The sequence below is a fragment of the Geotrypetes seraphini genome, chromosome 4 (assembly GCF_902459505.1).
Source record: "Geotrypetes seraphini chromosome 4, aGeoSer1.1, whole genome shotgun sequence".
Classification (NCBI taxonomy): domain Eukaryota; kingdom Metazoa; phylum Chordata; class Amphibia; order Gymnophiona; family Dermophiidae; genus Geotrypetes; species Geotrypetes seraphini.
The window spans coordinates 245970782-245990660 of NC_047087.1; the positions used below are offsets into that span (position 1 = coordinate 245970782).

The 19879-nt window shown below is 47.8% G+C and overlaps 1 protein-coding gene across 6 annotated transcripts in view; it reads right to left on the reverse strand.

Moving 5' to 3' along the window:
* CDK1 (cyclin dependent kinase 1) overlaps window positions 1-19879 on the reverse strand; it is a 124038-nt gene that overhangs the window by 4650 nt on the left and 99509 nt on the right. For all 6 annotated transcript variants that reach the window (XM_033942194.1, XM_033942196.1, XM_033942200.1 and 3 more), the window contains 2 exons: window positions 7546-7709; window positions 305-446 (listed from right to left, as the gene is read on the reverse strand). In XM_033942194.1, the coding sequence (XP_033798085.1) occupies window positions 305-446; window positions 7546-7709 (306 nt within the window). The remainder of the gene's footprint in view (window positions 1-304; window positions 447-7545; window positions 7710-19879) is intronic.

A 19879-nucleotide genomic window follows, 5' to 3' on the forward strand; every position in this document is an offset into this window, starting at 1 on the left:
CAGTATTTTTAGTATAAAAGTATTCAGCTACGAACAAAAGGGTACAAACACTGGTGCTTGTGAACCCTAAGAAGTTGACCAGTACATTAATAGTGATTATTCTAAAAATCAACAGGAAGCTACAAATAAGTAGCTCTTTAAAAGGCTAGGTACAGGATTAGAATATTCAGAACTGTGTATATTCTCATTCTTTCAAATTATGAGATGCTATTTTGTCTAGTATGGATCTTAGACTGGAGATATGTAAACATGGAAAAATACAGGAGTTGGTAACATTTGTTATAAAGGTAACAAAAATGCTCACAGTCAGCAAGTCGAGACCATCTTCATCTATGTTTTTGACATGGGATGACATACTCCCTGCTTTCCATTTCGGGAATGTATTCTTATAATCCTGCAAGGATTCCACATCAGGCCAAATGTCATTATTTGGAGTTCCTAAAGCTCTACAAACAAAGCAAGAAAGTTACCTATATTAATTATATTACAGCAAGTATGCTTTCAGTTTTGACTTAAAATCTGTTGTAAAACAGCCCAAGGACCCATGGAACAAGCCACGTGTTTAGATAACAGTGTACCATACTTCAGCCTACCACATTTAATACATGTGCTTCAACAAAATTACCACTAGTAATTTAGCTAACCAATGGCATGCCAATTACTGTAATAAAAGTACATTGTCCAAACATGTTATAGGTACAGTGTCAGTAAATATATTGGACCAATATATTGGACCATCAGAAGTGAGCTTCTCATAACTGTATCATGAAGGCTGAGTCACTGTGCAATCTTCATCAGTCCAATGATTTGTTATGATTATAGCATAGTTTGTTAATTACAGTATATTTCTTATTCATATATTGTGAAAAACTTTATCAAAGTTCAATTGACTTATCTAAAACTATTGTTAAGGGCAGTGTATTGCAAACTGTGTGCTGCAGCAGATTCCAGCTGTGCCTTGAGATGCCTGAAAGGAGAAGTGCCAGCTGATTGCTTACAGGATGTGCCTCTCATGGCGAGAGGTACATCCTGTAGGCAGTCAGCTGGCGCTGACGACTCTCCTCCAGGATCTCCCACCGACATTCAAATATTTCAAAGGTATTAACAGTGGGTTCTCCAAAGATGTGTCATTATTCTGCACTTCCGAGGGAGCCACACAATTGGTAAGGCCCCATTTGGAGTATTGTGTTCAGTTTTGGAGACCGTATCTGGCGAAGGACGTAAGAAGACTTGAAGCGGTCCAGAGGAGGGTGACGAAAATGATAGGAGGCTTGCGCCAAGAAGACGTATGAGGAAAGACTGGAAGCCCTGAATATGTATACTCTAGAGCAGGGGTGTCCAATGTCGGTCCTCGAGGGCCGCAGTCCAGTCGGGTTTTCAAGATTTCCCCAATGAATATTCATGAGATCTATTTTCATGCACTGCTTTCATTGTATGCTAATAGATCTCATGCATATTCATTGGGGAAATCCTGAAAACCCGACTGGATTGCGGCCCTCGAGGACCGACATTGGACACCCCTGCTCTAGAGGAAAGAAGGGACAGGGGAGATATGATTCAGACGTTCAAATACTTGAAGGGTATTAACGTAGAACAAAATCTTTTCCAGAGAAAGGAAAATGGTAAAACCAGAGGACATAATTTAAGGTTGAGGAGTGGTAGATTCAAGAGCAATGTTAGGAAATTCTACTTTACGGAGAGAGTGGTGGATGCCTGGAATGCACTCCCGAGAGAGATGGTGGAGAGGAAAATGGTGACTGAGTTCAAAGCGTGGGATGAATACAGAGGATCTAAAATCAGAAAATAATATTAAAAAATGGAACTAAGGCCAGTACTGGGCAGACTTGCACGGTCTGTGTCTGTATATGGCCGTTTGGGGGAGGATGGGCTGGAGAGGGCTTCAAAGGCTGGGCGGGTTTAGATGGGATGCAGTAGGTTTTAACGGAGATTTTGGCAGTTGGAACCCAAGCACATTACTGGGTAGAGCTTTGGATTCTTGCCCAGAAATAGCTAAGAAGAAAAAATTAAAAAAATTTAAATTGAATCAGGTTGGGCAGACTGGATGGATCATTCGGGTCTTTATCTGCCGTCATCTACTAACGTAGAACAAAATCTATTCCATAGAAAGGAAAATGGTAAAACCAGAGGGCATAATTTGAGGTTGAGGGTGGTTGATGCTTGGAATGTGCTCCTGAGGGAGGTGGTGGAGAAGAAAATGGTGACAGAGTTCAAACACACAGAGGATCTCTAATCAGAAAATAATGGGTATACATTGAAGGAACTAATGCCAATACTGGGCAGGCTTGCATGGCCTGTGTCCTGTATATGGACATTCAGCTGAGGACAGGCTGGGGAGGGATTCAATGGCTGGGATGGTTAAGATGGGCTAGAGTAAGCTTTGATGGAGACTCCAGTAGATGGAACCTAAGCACACTACTGGGCAGGCTCTGGGTTTGTGGCCCAGAAATATCTAAGAAAAGGGACCATTTAGACTAAATTAATTTATGGAGCTTGTATGGTTGGGCAGACTGGATGAACCACTCAGGTATTTATCTGCTGTCATTTAAACTAAACTAAACTAAGCCTTAAGTTTATATACTGCATCATCTCCACGGAAGTGGATGTTAGGGCAGTGTAAAGCAAACTGTATGCTGCAGCAGATTCCAGGTGTGCCCTTAGATGCCATTAAGGAGGAGAGGCACCAGCTGATTGCTCACAGGATGTGCTTCTCGTGGCGAAAGGCACATCTTGTAGGTAGTCAGCTGGCACCGACTCCTCTCCTCCAGGATCCCCCACCAGCGAAGTGACAGGTTCAGGGTCATGGCCGGACCCCCGCACACTTCCAGAGGCCTTACGGCCAGGGCACCTGGTTTAGTGTGCCGCTACACTGAAAAGTTTGTGGGACACTGGTTAAGGGGAATCTTCACCGACAAGGGGAAATTAGGTTCTTACTTGCTAATTTTCTTTTTTTTTTTTCTCTCTAGACCGGTACAGCTTTCACTGATGGGTAATAGCTCATCATGACCAGCAGGTGGAGACAGACCAAACTTTTGGTTATAGTACTTAATAGCTGTCTCTCCCACTATCTAACAGTCTGCTGAATAGCCAAGCAGAACTAAGAAAAGCTAATTAGAAACAACACTACTCCTAACAGGAGTAACAACTAATATACAGGAATGCTGTTGGAAAACGCATAGAACAGGCCCCTGCAGCAAAATGTCCCCACAATTCGCCAGCTACACCAGCTGAGCCACAGCCCCTGTTCTCACATCTCCTCGGCCCTAGAAAAATACTAGAACCTGCAGAAAAAGCAAAATCTTCATGTGCAAAACCCACAAGAACAAATGACAGGGTGGGACTCTTAACGGTCTGGAGTCTAAAAGAAAGAAAATTAGCAGGTAAGAACCTAATTTTTCCTTTATTGTCACCTCTCCAGACGGGTACATGCTTCACTGAAGGGATGTACCAAAACAGTATCCATCACGGGTGGGACCCCCGAAGGACCAACACCAGAACACGCTCACCGAACACCACGTCCCGATGCGCCTGAAAGTCCACACGGTAATGGCGAACAAAGACATACAGAGAAGACCAAACCGCAGCTTTTACAGATATCCACTTGAGGCACAAGAAAAGACTCAGCACAAGAAGCTGCCTGACTCCGAGTGGAATGAGACTTGACAAAATCTGGAACAGACTTCTTCTGAAGAAGATACGCGGAAGCAATAGCCTCCTTAAATCAACGCGCAATGATAGCCTTGGAGGCGCCATCCCCTTACAAGGACCTGCTAAGAGAACAAAAAGATGATCTTACTTCTGAAATTCTGCGATCCACTGAACACAAGAGCGAAGGACCCGACAGACTTGCGCAACTGCTTCTGCTCCAAAGAGCCCTCCCAGTTACCCAACAGGACTATTGACTGATTGACATGAAAAGGCGAAACCACCTTTGGTATAAAAGAAGAACAGGCCACAACACAACCCACTCGCTAGAAAACTCCAGGAAGGGAGGACTACAAGAGAACGCCTGTAGTTCAGAAACGCGTCTCGCAGAAGTAATAGCCACCAAAAAGACTGCTTTAAGAGTAAGGTCCTTCAGCAAGCAGGAACCTAAGAGCTCAAAGGGAAGGCACACAAGCACGGACAGGACCAGATTGAGATCCCAAGACAGAACCGAAAGCCGTACCAGAGACCGAAGCAATTTGGTCACCCTCAAAAAGCGAACCACATCCTCCAGATGTCAAGCACCTACCCTGCAGCAACCCACGAAATGCAGACAAGGACGCAATCTGAACCCGGTGGGAAGACTAGGCTAGGCCCCTGTCCAGGCCATCCTGCAAGAACTCCAAGATGTTATGCAAAGAGAAGTGAAAGGAAATCACTCCATATACAGCACACCACTCCGCAAAAATACACCACACATGCAAATAAGCCCTGGCCCCCAAGAGAGTAGAGATCACTTTCTCAGAATATCTTTTCTTTTCTCTACCCACTATTTTAAGTTCTTGTAAACCGTGTCGAGCTCCATTCTCATGGAGATGATGCGGTATATAAACTTAAGGTTTAGATTAGATTAGATTACCTAGGCGTTCCCGCTCAAGAGCCAAGCCGTAAGACAAAAGGGACCCGCATCGAACATGGGAATGGGACTCCCAAGTCAGAAGGTTGGGTGAGAGGGACAGCGGAAGAGGCTTTGCCATGAGATGAAAAACCAGATCTGCATGCCAAAGGCGCTGGGCCAATAGGATCACACAGCCGGGGTGCCGAGTATTGCGAAGAACTCTGCTCACCATTGGCCACGGAGGAAACACATATAGGAAAACCCGCCATCGGCCAAGGCTGAACCAGAGCATCCAGCCTCTCGGCCTGAACATCCTTGCACCGACTGAAGAACCAGGGTGCTCTGGTATTGACACTCATGGCCATCAGGTCCATGACCGGCAGACCCCAAGTCTGCACAATCAACTCGAAGGCTGTGGGACCAAGATACCACTCTCCAGGATATAGCATGTGTCGACTGAGGAAGTGCGCCTGGATATTCTCCACCCCTGCTATGTGGGAAGCCAAGATGTCCAGAAGATGCAACTCCGCCTGTGCCATGAGCAGAGTCATTTCCTGCGCCACCAGACGACCCTTGGTGCCCCCAATTGACATAGGCCACCGCCGTAGCATTGTCCAAGAGAACCTGAACAGACTTGTCCATCAACAAGGTCTGGAACGCTAGCAATGCCAGCCGGATGGCTCTGGTTTCCAGAACATTGATCGACCTAGACACCTCCTCCGGAGACCAACAGCCCTGAGCCGAGCGACTGAGACACTGAGCTTCCCAACCAAGGAGATGGTGTCCGTGAGAAGAACTGACCACTGGGGCTGAACTAGTCTCACTCACTGCACCAGATTGGAAGACCGTAGCCACCAACAGAGACTGAAATGAACCAACCCGAAGAGGAAAGGTGAGTCCAAATCGTGCTCCTGGGGGCAACCAACGCTGAAGCAGAGCATGCTGCGCGGGTGCATGTGAGCCTGTGCCCACCAAACCACATCCAGGGAAGCCACCATTGACCCCAGAACCTAGAGAAAACCCTACACATGAGGACATCAGGAAGCCATCAGAAGGCGAATCTGCAACTTGAATACTCGGGCCTCCGGCAGGAAGACCTTCCCTAAGCCAGTGTCAAAAAGAACCCCAAGATACTCTAGGCGCCAAGACGGAGCCAACCTGCTCTTGGACAGGTTGACAACCCATCCCAGCGACTGCAGGAACTCCACCACCCGAGCCATAACCCGGGTGCTCTCCTGAAATGACTTTGCGCAGATCAACCAGTCGTCCAGATATGGGTGAATCAGAATGCCCTCCTTGCATAAGGCCGAAGCCACAACCACCATAATCTTGGTGAACGTCCGAGGAGCCGTGGCCAAACCAAAGGGGAAACGCATAAAACCGATAGTGTCATCCCAAGATTGCGAAGAGAAGGAACCGCTGATGGGAGGCCCGAATCAGAACATGCAAGTAGGCCTTCGTCAGATCTAGAGGTCAGAAATTCCCTCGGCTAAACCGCCAGAGTGACAGATCTCGGTCTCCATGCAAAAAGACAAAATTCGCAGAGCACTGTTGACCCCCTTCAGATCCAAGATGGGCCGAAAAGTTCCCTCTTTTTTGAGCACCATGAAATAAATTTAATACCAGCCGGTGCCCCACTCTGACAGAGGCACAGGCACTACCGCTTTGAGTTGAAAAAACTAATTCAAAATGGCCAGCGGACCTAAATTTACTTCAAAACCGCACCAAAAACTACATTTCTGAAACTTTAAAATTTACAAAAATTTCAGGTGGGGGAACATAGAAGAACACTAGGAAACCTTCAAAACCCCTCAAAATTAACTTTTAAAAGATTGATTTTGGAGCTTGTCATCTCTACTATATTCACAGTTTACTGGACACAAACTGCAGCTGCTCCCAGAATTTTCAATGACTAGTTTAGAATTCATTGCCACACTGCTGGAAATTCATCTTTCAAGCTGATCTTCGGGTTGCTAGTCAAACACCCCTGTCCGACTATGCCTCCAACCCTGCGGACCACCAGATGCGCATCTGGACGAGAGACGCTAAAATGCAGCCAGCACGCTGCAGAACACCGCCAAGCCCCCTAAGCACGCTACACAGTTTGCGCTCGACCCCTTGCTTAACAGGGGGTGAGACTATGTCAGGGATTAATTCCAAGGAAGACTAAGCAGACTGGCTAACAGGTACCCCAAAGGGATCGGCCTGTCAGCTACAGACTGAAGTCTGTGAAGTCTCAAACAGGCATCCTGTTAAAATTGCTTAAAACGAAAAAGAATCATGAAAGGGACAAAACTTCCCCAAATTAAAAATAATAAATGTGGGAGAGCAGAACTCTAACACCTGCAGCCATGCATTCAAAAGAGAAAGACTGATGGGAGGAGCTAAGCTAGCCTGTGAAGTACTCTAGAGGCTGAGTGGAAAGCCTGGAATGGTTCTTTTCTGCTGTCCAGGCGGGTAAAGGGAAATAACCCTATGGTCTAGAACAGGGGTGTCAAAGTCCCTCCTCGAGGGCCGCAATCCTGTCAGGTTTTCAGGATTTCCCCAATGAATATGCATGAGATCTATTTGCATGCACTGTTTTCATTGTATGCTAATAGATCTCATGCATATTCACTGGGAAATCCTGAAATCCCGACTGGATTGCAGCCCTTGAGGAGGGACTTTGACACCCCTGGTCTAGAATGTCTCACCTATTGCACTGGAAACAAATTTATAGGAGAGCTAAGATTAGAGCAGAAAAATTGGGAGTAAACTGCTCTGTTAAAGGATAGTGCAGCTCAATGCATCAGTCCCTCAGTTACTTTGGCATTCCATACATACCAAGATACAGTATAAACACCTCCCCCCCCATCATTATCCAACTCACAAACAGTGGAGGTCAATAGCTCTTGACAACATCAGAGGAATTTGTTGCTTGAAAGGTAGGAAAAAAGTAGATGAACAATAAAGTTGGCAAGTGCAGAGCTTTCATGCTATCATACCTGAAGATTCTAAAGAGTTGATCAATTTCAGAGTCCCCGTGAAATAGGGGTTTCTTGGTTGCCATTTCTGCAAATATAGTCCCTATACTCCATATATCAATGGGAGTTGAATAACGTACCGACCCCAACAGAACTTCAGGAGCTCTGTACCATAATGTCACCACCTACAATAAAAATACAAGCATTCAAACAAATTGGATTTCTACCAATCATGCAAAACCACATCACATCATATACTGAAGTATTTCTGAACATTTTCCTAGCAAATGCCACCATAGTCTTATTTTAAAACCATTGTCATTAACTTGAACATCTCACGATGGATATGAAAAAAATCATTAGCATTTGAAAATTGATTAGAGGTCTACCAAATAAGTTGGTGGTGGTCTAATTCCAAGTACATATTCACATTAGATAAAACATATCAGCAAATTTAGTACTCATTTGTAGTCTAGAAAGAGGTGAACTTTCAAAATACATCGAAGTAAAACAGCTTAATGGAAGATTAGGTTTTTACCTTCGATAATCTTCTGTTAGTCCCTGTAGGATTCCATACTCCATGTGTTCAATCCCTTCTCGCAACCCGGGAGTTGCAGAAATCCAAACACTTTCTGAGCATATGCTCCTCCTAACTTAGAGAGTTAGAGCCCTCTACAATTCAGTCCCAAAGCCAAGCAACTATACTGGAACCAATCCATGACAAAAGAAGGGGACATGGGGGAACCTCCCCGGCAACAAACAATTTCTGTTCTGGTCTGCTCTGCAAAAACAGGCAAAAGGAAACACAGAAAAATATTGAGGAACAATATAGAACTAACCTGCTGTGTGTAACGAGCACCCACATGAAACAGCCATTGGTAATATTCATACTCGCAGAAAAGTGAACTCCCCAAAGCATCTGTCGACTAGCTGAAGATTCTTAAGCATGTAAGGAGAATAAACGAGGCAGAAAGAAAGCATGGCGAAACAAATGAGCCGACAGAGAGAGCTAGCCAAATGGAATCCTACAGGATTCCAAAGGATTATCAAACGTAAAAACCTAATCTTCCAGTCTGTTATGTCTCTACTGGATTTCATACTCCAGGTGATGTACCAAAGCATTGGCATTGTCTAGGGAGGGACAGAAGAGCCTACCCTCAACACTGAGATCCCAAAAGTGGCATCAGATCGAGCCGCTAGGTCCACTCGGTAAAACCGGGTAATGGTATGAATAGAGGACCATGTAGATGCCCTGCAAATTTCATCCGGATGAATCAATTGAGACTTTGCCCATGATGCAGCAACACTTCATCAAGTGGGCCTTAACCCTTTCAGGACCATAAAGGATCGATAGGCCAATTTTTGTGGTTTTTGACGACATTTTTTATGGTAAAAAGGGCTTGCAGATGCCAAAAAATTGATTTTTTTTGTGAAATATTATATTTTTTTTAAAAAAATCAAACTTCTGGCTTATGGACAGTGTGGCAAGTGAATCTTCTCGTCAATCTGGCAACGACGCTAATGAATGAATGTCGGAACCAGTTTGTTTACATAAAGGCAGTATCATATGGAATCCGTACATATCAAATTTAGAACTGTAGACTATCCCAATCAAAATTTATAGGATTTTAAAGTTATGGGACAAATATGTCCCTTGGTCCTGAAAGGGTTAACAGAAACCAGTGACTGCTTGCCGCAATGTAAGTCACGGAAATGGGCATACGAATCCAATGGGTGATCACGGTCTTAGAAGGCAGTCTACCACACCAAGATGAAGTAATCAGGACAAAGATGATCAGCCAGACCAAAGTCATTAGACTTCTCCAAATAGTGGAACAAGACTCTCCTGACATCCAACTTGCGTAAGCTCTGATCTTTTTGCTCAGAACCCATAGAGTGAAAAGCAGGCAATGTACGGAGAACCACTCCTGCTTCTGTGATCCGTAGAAAGGGTTCCTTCCATGAAAGAGCCTGAAGCTCTGAAATACGCTGTGCCAAGATAATTTTAGACCATGAAAATTAAAAAACAAAACAAGTCAGTCTTCATCGTCAGATCTAGAAAAGAAATATTTTTCAGATAATCAATTGGGGCTTCCATAAGGCCCTGCAGAATGATGTTAAGAGTACATCTAAGGAAGCAGGGTCGAGGCAGGGGCAAGCTGGGCCAAGATGGATGAAATTTGTGTGGTCAGGATACCCTTGAGCATGTCCTCAAACACTGGGCACCGAGACCAATGGATCTGGTCTGACAGGTACAGTAGTGCGCTCCAATGAGGGCGACCTTGAGGGAGATTATTCCCTATGTTTGGAGGGAGGTCTCGTAGAGGCTGGCAGGATTACACTCGCTGCCTGGGTTGCTGGAGATTCCATGGAAGTCTTCTTCGGTAGAGAACCTGAAAGAGGAAGGACGGGGCCCTAATAGGCACGGCTGACGGGGCCTTCGAGGCCGGGGGCGACTTGATCGAGGCCGCTACTGGGGCTGAGGCTGAAGTCGAGGTCTTGGCTTCTGGCTGCTCCATAGCACCAAAGAGCTCGAGGATCCGGGCACGCCGCCTATGAAGGGCCTGCGGTCTGAGAGTGGCATAGCGTGGGCAAGACTTAGTCCGATGGTCGGAGCCCAGGCACTGAATGCACCAACGATGAGGGTCGATAATAGAAATTAACCGACCACACTGCATGCACTTCATAAACCCGGTGACAGGACGGTACATAGGGAAAAAGGCTAGCCACGGCCGAATAAGGCCAGGCGCCCTGGTCGAAACCCAGGGTCACCAAGGCCGAATGAATGGAAGAAGATAAAAAAATTTTTTGAAGATATGCCGCACAGCGACTAACTTGAAGAAAAACAACAAAGCAAGCCGCGGTGCAAGAAGGCACTTAGATTACACGCAGAGCTGAGAGACAGGGCTTTCTGGCTCCGCAGAAAACTAAGAACTCATGCCACGCTGAGATGTGTGCCCTGACTCGGGCAGGAAGGCACTCACGCATGCACGGTGCAGCACTCGCAAACTTTGAAAATCTTCAAGCAAGTTTGCTTGCGAGGCTGTCTGCTATGGGGCTCCATGGATGACGTCACCCAAATGTAGAGAATATGCTGCCTGCTTGCCCAGAAGACTGGAAGGTGGCGAATGTTACGCCGATCTTCAAGAAAGGTTCTAGGGGAGATCTGGGAAACTACAGACCAGTGAATCTGACCTCGGTACTGGGAAAGATGGTAGAGTCACTGATAAAGGACAGCATCATTGATCACCTCGACGGACACTGTCTGATGAGGACCAGTCAGCACGGTTTTAGCAAAGGCAGATAGTGTTTGACGAACTTGCTGCATTTCTTTGAGGGAGTAAACAGACAGATAGACAAGGGCGAGCCGGTCGACATTGTATATCTGGATTTTCAGAAGGCATTCAACAAGGTTCCGCATGAACGACTACTTTGGAAAATTGCGAGTCATAGAATCGAGGGTGAAATACTCACATGGATTAAAAACTGGCTGGAGCAGAAGAAGCAAGATGGCTGCGTTGCAGTGAGAATGCCGACTTTCTGTCCTCCAGCTAAAAATTTTCTTCTTACCTCTCAACGAGGATTTCCTCGATTTCCCCGATGCTGAAAAGGAAGGGGAGAGTGGCTGCCACAGCCTGGCAACCTGAACTCACCTCGCGACAACGGGGGACGATGGACGGCTTCCTAACATCTTCGCACCAGGGCGAACCGGCTATGCCAAGTCGGAGGGAGGTCTCGGCACTCGGTATCGCTCAGCCCAGCAGGACTTGTCCCTCCTCAGCAGCCACAAGAAAGGGGAACTATGGTGGCTCAGAAGGGACAGGAAGTTACTTTTCTTCTTGAGCTGGAGGGCTCTCCGGTGTGACTGGATGTACTCCCGGCAGCTGAAGAGACCGAGGAGAGAGCAGACAAGCCTTTGCCAGAGGGAAGACAGATTCCAACTATTCCCCCCACTGGAAAGGCCAACAGAGTTCACGTTGGAGTCTATCTGGAAGCTTTAGTCTCCTTGTACCAGCTTTGTGCAGGTACACTACCCTAGTCAACGTAATGGAAAAAAGACTGAAGAACTACAGGAAGGAATGAAGACACAGGGGGTAAGAATGGACTCCTTGGACGAACAGGTTCAAGGGATACAAAAATCTCAAGTTACTTTAATGCAAGATAGAATTTTGCTAGTAAAGAAAGTTGAAAATATGGAAAATTATACTAAAATGCTTAATTTAAGAATTCTCAACTTTCCTAAGGTTCTGGCAATGTCTCCAAGAGATCTATTTAAGAAATTTTTAATGGAAGTGTTTAAATACCCTGAGTCTGGACTTCCACCTTTACATAAGATATATTTCCTTCCAATATCTAAGAAGGCTTCACAACCAGAGGCATTACCTGATTCGATGAGTGCAATGGACTAAACAAGAATATTAGAAACCTCAGTGGATGAAGCCATCTCATATTCTATACTTCTGGTTACTTTTTGTTTTCCAACAAGATAAAGAGGCACTTCTTAGGCTTTTTTAGGCTTAAAGAGGTGACCTTTATGGATTCTAAGATTTATATGTTTCCAGATGTTTCAAAGATAACCCAAACTAGAAGGAAAGAGTTCCTGCAATTGAGACAACCAGTACTGTCTTTGGGTGCTAAATTTCAACTTAGATATCCTTGTAAATGTTTGATCCTTTTGGATTAACATTCTTATACCTTCTTTGACCCTCCTCAGTTAAGGTTTTTTCTTGAGGGAAAAGGAGTAATCCCTCCCAGTACCTCTACGCGACTTAGTCCTTAATAAATTAGAAGATGTACACTGCACCACTGATTTGGTTAATTTTATATTACTTTGATGAACTATCAGATCCCATGATGGAATGTGTATTGCTTCTCCCAAATTGTGGACTTATATTTAGAGAGATTGTTTAATCCTTAGGCAATATATTTTAATTTTCTTGTTTAACTTATATGTAATCTCTCTTTTTTTTTTTCCTTTATATAGATATTGTTATTGTATATCTATAAATTGAATAAATAATAATAAAAAATAAATAAAAAACCTGGCTGGAGCATAGGAAACAGAAAGTGGGGGTAAATGGACAATACTCAGACTGGAAGAGCCTCACCAGTGGGGTGCCACAGGGCTCAGTGCTTGGACCCGTGCTTTTTTAACATCTTTATAAACGATCTGGACATAGGTTACGACCAAGCGAAGGTGATTAAATTTGCGGACGATACAAAGTTATTCAGAGAAGTGAAGATGCAGGGGGATTGCGAGATCTGCAACGTGATATAATCAGGCTCGAGGAATGGGTATCAACATTGGCAGATGTGGATTCAACGTGGATAAGTGTATAAGTGATGCATGTCGGTAACCTAAAATATCATGCATGTATACAGGATGTCCGGGGCGGGTTACTTGGAGAGACCTCCCATGAAAGGGAGTTTTGATCGACAAGTCGATGAAACTGTCCACGCAATGTGTGGCGGCGGCAAAAAGGGCAACAGAATGCTAGGAATGATAAAGAAGGGGATCATGAACAGATCTGAGAAGGTTATCGTCCTGCTGTACCGGGCCATGGTACTGCATCCAGCACTGGTCACCGTACATGAAGAAGGACACGGTACTACTTGAAAGGGTCCAGAGAAGAGTGACTAAGATGGTTAAGGGGTTGGAGAAGCTGCCGTACAGCAAAGATTAGAGAAACTGGGCCTCTTCTCCCTCGAACAGATGATATTGAGAGGGGACATGATCGAAACATTTCAAGGTACTGAATGGGGATAGACTTAGTAGATAAGGACAGGTTGTTCACCCTCTCCAAGATAGGGAGAACGAGAGGGCACTCTCTAAAGTTGAAAGGGGATAGATTCCGTACAAACGTATAAGAAGTTCTTCTTCACCCAGAGAGTGGCAGAAACACAGAAAAATGACGGCAGAAAAGGGCCATATCCCATCAAGTCTGCCCATCACTAATGACCACCCCTCCTAACTTTTGCCCTCTTAGATATCCCATAGCCCACACTAATGACCCATCCCCTAACTTTGCCCTCTTAGATATCCCATACCATCAAGTCTGTCAACTTGATGACCCTCCCCCAAAATTTACCCTCTTAGAGATCCCACTTGTGCAACCCATTTATCCTTAAAATCTGGCACACGCTGCTTAAAATTCTTAAAAAGCTGGAACGCTCTTCCGGAGGCTGTTATAGGAAAAACACCATCCAGGATCAAGACAAAGTTAGACAAGTTCCTACTGAACAAGAACGGGGGCTGGTAGGGCTTAGTCTCAGTTAGGGTGCTGGTCTTGACCTAGAGTGGCCGCCAGCGTGAGCGGACTGCTGAGCATGATGGACCACTGGTCTGACCCAGCAGCGGCAATTCTTATGAAAAACTTTTCAGAAAATCCAAGATAGACCGCTGCAGGTGCCGATTTTGCATTAAAACACCCAGGGAAAAACACAGGAAAATGGCTAACACGGCGATTTTAGGATTTTACAGGGGGGGGAGACCAGGGCATGCAGGGAAACTCCCAAAACCACGATTTGAGCACCCCCCAAAATTGGCAAACTCTGTGACTCACAGACACCACAGTCATGTGCTGCAGTGCATCTCAATGGCAGCCAGCAATACACAGTACAGGCATAGGGAGATCATTACCTCAGGAGCTGATTAAACTGGATATTTCAGTTCTTCTGGCTGCCTCAACTTCCCTGTCACCTAAGATCCTGAACCACCAGGACCCCTCAGAGAAATCAGGGAAGACACGCGGCACGATTCCGATCCCGGCGTACCTCCTCGGAACCGACAGCAGCCTGCGCTCTACCCCCTTTGGGATAAACCAGGGGAGAGATGACTCCCGAACCTGGAGACCCAATTCAATCTGCAGGCTTTCCAGAAGGCTTACTTCAGTTTCAGGCTTACAGAGCACCCTCCAGAAGCAGACAAACATTAAAATGTCTGCGATCTCCCGCCGAAGGATCACTCGCACAGAGTTGATCCGCAGCACGATGGGCAAACAAAGAAAATAATACTAGGAATTGAGAAATAAAATCACGAGCAGAAGAAAAAGCAATGTTACTTACCGTAACAGTTGTTATCCAGGGACAGCAGGCAACTATTCTCACTAGTGGGTGATGTCATCCGACAGAGCCCCGATACGGACATCTTGCAAGCATGTCTTGCTTGAAGAAACTCAGAAGTTTCGAGATGCCCGCACCGCGCATGCGCCAGTGCCTTCCCGCCCGATGGTCCGGGCGTGTCTCCTCAGTTCAGGTAGCTAGCAGAGAAGCCAACCCAGGGGAGGTGGGTGGGACGTGAGAATAGCTGCCTGCTGTCCCTGGATAACAACTGTTACGGTAAGTAACATTGCTTTATCCCAGGACAGCAGGCAGGTATTCTCACTAGTGGGTGACCTCCAAGCTAAGCTCAATGGGATGGAGGGAGAGTTGGCAACTTAGGAGAACAAATTTTGTAACACAGTTTGGCCAAACTGCCCATCCCGTCTGAAGAAAGTATCCAGACAATAATGAGAGGTGAACGTATGAACCGAGGACCAAGTGGCAGCCCTACAAATCTCCTCAATCGGTGTCGATCTGAGGAAGGCTACAGAGGCTGCTATTGCTCTGACCCTATGGGCTGTGACCTTACAGGGAAGGGGTAATCTAGCCTGGGCATAGCAGAAAGAGATACAAGCCGCCATCCAGTTGGAGATGGTGCGCTTCGATACAGGTCGTCCCAACTTGTTTGGATCAAAGGAGACGAAAAGTTGAGGAGCAGTTCTGTGTGGTTTGGTGCGATCCAAGTAGAAAGCCAAAGCACGTTTACAGTCCAGAGTGTGAAGAGCTGATTCTCCAGGATGAGAATGAGGCTTTGGAAAGAACACTGGAAGCACAATGGATTGGTTGAGGTGAAATTCAGAGACCACTTTAGGCAGGAATTTCGGGTGAGTGTGGAGGACCACCTTGTCATGATGGAACACTGTGAAAGGTGGGTCCGCCACCAAGGCCTGAAGCTCACTGACCCTGCGAGCAGATGTGAGGGCCACCAGAAAAACCACTTTCCAAGTGAGAAACTTTAGTGGAGCCTTGCTCAAAGGCTCAAAAGGAGGTTTCATAAGCTGAGAAAGGACAACATTTAGATCCCAAACCACTGGAGGCGGTTTGAGAGGAGGATTGACATGAAAAGTCCTTTCATAAATCTGGAAACCACAGGATGAGAAGAGAGAGGTTTCCCTTGTAGAGGCTGATGGAAAGCCGCAATAGCACTCAGGTGGACTCGTATAGATGTCGACTTGAGACCAGACTGAGACAGATGTAAAAGATAGTCCAAACAGAGGATAGGAGGCTCGCTGAGGCTCCTTAGAATTGGAAATACACCATAAAGAAAATCTAGTCCATTTTTGGAGTAGCATTGACGAGTAGCAGGCTTCCTGGAAGCCTCCAAGACATCCCTCACTGCCTGGGAAAACTGGTGCGGAGTTACGTTGAGAGGAACCAAGCTGTCAGGTGGAGAGACTGCAGGTTGGGATGAAGCAGAGACCCCTGATGCTGAGTAAGCAGTGAAGGAAACACTGGAAGTAGGTACAGTTCCCTGCTGCTGAGTTGAAGTAGAAGGGAGAACCAAGGTTGCCTGGGCCACCGAGGAGCTATCAGAATCATGGTGGCATATTCGGACTTCAGTTTGACTAGAGTCTTTTGAATGAGAGGGAATGCGGAAACGCATACAGAAAGCGATTCCCCAATCCAGCAGAAAAGCATCTGCCTCGAGGCGATGAGGAGCGTAGATCCTGGAGCAAAACTGAGGCAGCTTGAAATTGTGGGGAGCCGCAAAGAGGTCTATCTGAGGCGTTCCCCACTGAGCAAAGATCTGATGAAGGGGCTTGGAGTGGAGTGTCCATTCGTGAGGCTGGAGAAGACGATTCAGTTTGTCCGCCAAGACATTGTCCCTCCCCTGAATGTAGACAGCCTTGAGGAAGGTGTTGTGGCGAACCGCCCAATCCCAGACTCTGAGAGTTTCCTGGCAGAGGGAGGCCGAGCCCGTGCCCCCTTGCTTGTTGACATAATACATGGCGACCTGATTGTCGGTGCGAATGAGGACCACCATGTCGTGAAGCAGATGTTGAAAAGCTTGAAGAGCATTGAAGATGGCTCTGACCTCCAGAAGATTGATTAGATGGAGTCGGTCCGCACAGGTCCAGAATCCCTGAGTGCGAAGCCCATCCAGATGCGCTCCCCAGGCATAGGTCGAGGAATCGGTTGTGAGAACCTTCTGGTGGGGAGGAGAATGAAACAGCAAACCTCTGGATAGATTCGAAGAGGTCATCCACCAGAGCAGAGACTGCAGAAGAGCAGGAGTGACTGTGATGTGTCGAGTCAACGGATCCGACACCTGAGTCCACTGAGATGCCAGGGTCCACTGAGGAAGTCTGAGGTGGAGTCTGGCAAATGGCGTCACATGAACTGTAGAGGCCATGTGGCCCAGAAGGACCATCATGTGTCTCGCTGAGATGGTCTGGCGAGAAGACACAGACTGGCAGAGACGAAGAAGAGCATCCATGCGCTGAGAAGGAAGGAATGCTCTGAGACGTACGGTATCCAGGACAGCCCCGATGAAGGGAAGAGACTGGGTCGGCTGTAGATGAGACTTGGGAAAGTTGATCTCGAATCCCAAACTCTGCAGGAACAGAATCGTTGACAGGGTCGCAGAGAGGACCCCCGAGGCCGAGGGAGCCTTGATCAGCCAGTCGTCAAGGTAGGGGAATACCTGAAGACCTTGGTTCCGGAGGGCCGCGGCCACCACCACCAGACATTTGGTGAAGACTCTGGGGGACGAAGACAGGCCGAATGGAAGCACTCGATACTGCAGATGGAGATGTCCCACCCGAAATCTGAGGAACTTGCGAGAGACCGGATGAATGGGAATATGAGTGTAGGCCTCCTTGAGATCCAGAGAGCATAACCAGTCGTTCTGCTCGAGGAGGGGGTAGAGAGAAGCAAGTGTCAGCATGCAAAATCTCTCTTTGACTAGGAATTTGTTGAGGACCCTGAGGTCCAAAATGGGTCGCAGGTCGCCCGTCTTCTTCAGAACAAGGAAGTACCGGGAGTAAAACCCCTGGTTCAGTTGGTTCGTCGGAACCGGCTCCACGGCACGAAGCCGGAGCAAAGCCTGAGCTTCCTGAAGAAGAAGGGCGGTCTGAGTCAAGTTGGAAGGATACTCTCTTGGAGGCTGGTCCGGAGGGACACAATGGAAATGAAGAGAGTATCCTTCTTTGATGATAGTAAGGACCCAGAGGTCGGTTGTTATGGCCTCCCAGCGATGATAAAAATGATGGAGGCGCCCTCCGATGGGAAAAACAGGGGGAGGCAGAACGAGGTTGGTTATGCCCTCGACGAGACAGTCAAAAAGGCTAAATGGTCTTAGGGACAGCAGGCGACTGAGACTTAGGCTGACCCTTCTGGGGAGGCTGACGCTTCGCCGGTTGCCTCGCAGGTGGAGTTTGCCTCGGCTGATAACGCCTCTGATAAATCAACGGCGGAGAAGGTCGAGACTGCTGAGGCTTAGACTTCGGCCGAAGGATGGATTGGAAGGACTTTTCGTGGTCAGACAACTTCTTCGTGACAGTCTCGATGGATTCGTCAAAAAGATCCGCCCCAGCACACGGGACATTCACCAGGCGGTCCTGAAGATTCGGGTCCATATCAATGATCCGCAACCAGGCCAACCGGCGCATCGCCACCGAGCAGTCCGCCGCTCGGGCGGAGAGCTCGAACGCATCATAGGCAGATTGCATTAACCGAAGCCGAAGTTGGGACAGCGAAGCAACCACTTCTTCAAACTCAAACCTAGCTTGGGATTCGATGTATGGTGTGAACTTCCGAAGCACAGGCAGAAAAAATTCCAAGTAGGCTGCAAAGTGGAAATTGTAATTCAGGACTCGAGACGCCATCATCGAATTCTGATAGATGTGTCGACCAAACTTATCCATGGTTCTGCCCTCGCGGCCCGGAGGCACTGAAGCATTGACCTGGCCAGGATGAGACCGCTTGAGCGAGGATTCGACCAGGAGGGACTGGTGAGAAAGCTGAGGACCCTCGAAGGCTTTATGATGCACCGTGCGGTACCGCACATCCAATTTGCCAGGGACCGCAGGGATAGAGTAAGGAGACTCGAAGCATCGCATGAAGGTCTGGTCGAGGAGCTTGTGCAGGGGAAGCCGCAAGGACTCTGCTGGAGGACGAGGCAAGTGCATGGTATCGAGGTACTCCTTGGAATATCGAGACCCAGCATCGAGAGTAATGTCCATGTCATCCGCCATCTGCCTGAGGAACGATGAAAAAGACAGTTGGTCCGCCGTCGCCGGTCTGCGAGACGGACTAGAAGAAGAAGAGGCTTCAGGCTCCAGAGAGGCCTGCGAGCAACAGGACGAGTAGAAAACCTCGGTGTCCTCGAACTCCGGGCCCGGAGGAGGAGACCCAGTCGAAGCCGCATACCCCAACCGAGGCAATTTCTTCTGAGGCGAGACAGTCGAGTGTCGAGAGGAATGCTTCAAAGAATGTCTGGATCGATGCCCCTCCCGATGCCTGGAAGGGGAAGGAGCCCGTCTGTGAGAAACTGGGTCAGACGCCTCCAAGGAGCAGATTGGACTCGATGTCGTCGATCGCAGAGGCGGCACCTCCCCGACGACGCCCAGGTTTGATAGGGGGTTCGGAAGAACTCGTCCTGCTTCCTGCTATGCCCAGGACTGGGTGGCCCCGAAGGTGGACGCCATACTGAGTCATGGGGCAGAGTAATCGGTTCCAAGGGAGGCAGGTCACTAAACAAGGCTTTCCTCGAGGGGATGGGCTCCAAGGGAGGCATATCACTAAGGGAGGCCCTCCTCGAGGGAATCGGTTCCAAAGGAGGTACAGCGCTAACGGAGGACCTCCTCGAGGACCCGGACACCGCTCGCCGCTCCTCCTCGCCGAGCAACGAGGTCGTGCGGCGAGGAGGAGGAGGAGGGGGTGGTCCGCCCCTCGAAGCCGAAGCTGGAAGGTCACCCTGGATGGTGGCAATCAGCCGAGGCCCCATGGTCTGCATGAGCTCCACGAACTGAGCCTCCAGGATGGACCGCAACGAAGCCGATATGGAGGGATCCGCACCAAAAGGGGGCCCTTCCGCACGGTCTCCGCGCTCCTTGGGTGCTGCGTGCTTCTGCTTGCCAGTCTTCGGCACCTTGAGCACCACTGGCGGAACAGTCGGGGTCGATACCTGCTCCGAGGAGACGGATGAAGGCACCGGCGCCGAAGTTGGGGCCGAAACCAGTGTGAACGATGCCGGCTTCAGGAGGCCCGAAGCAGCCGGGGAGGCAGAGGGCTTCGCCGAAGGAGTCGAAGC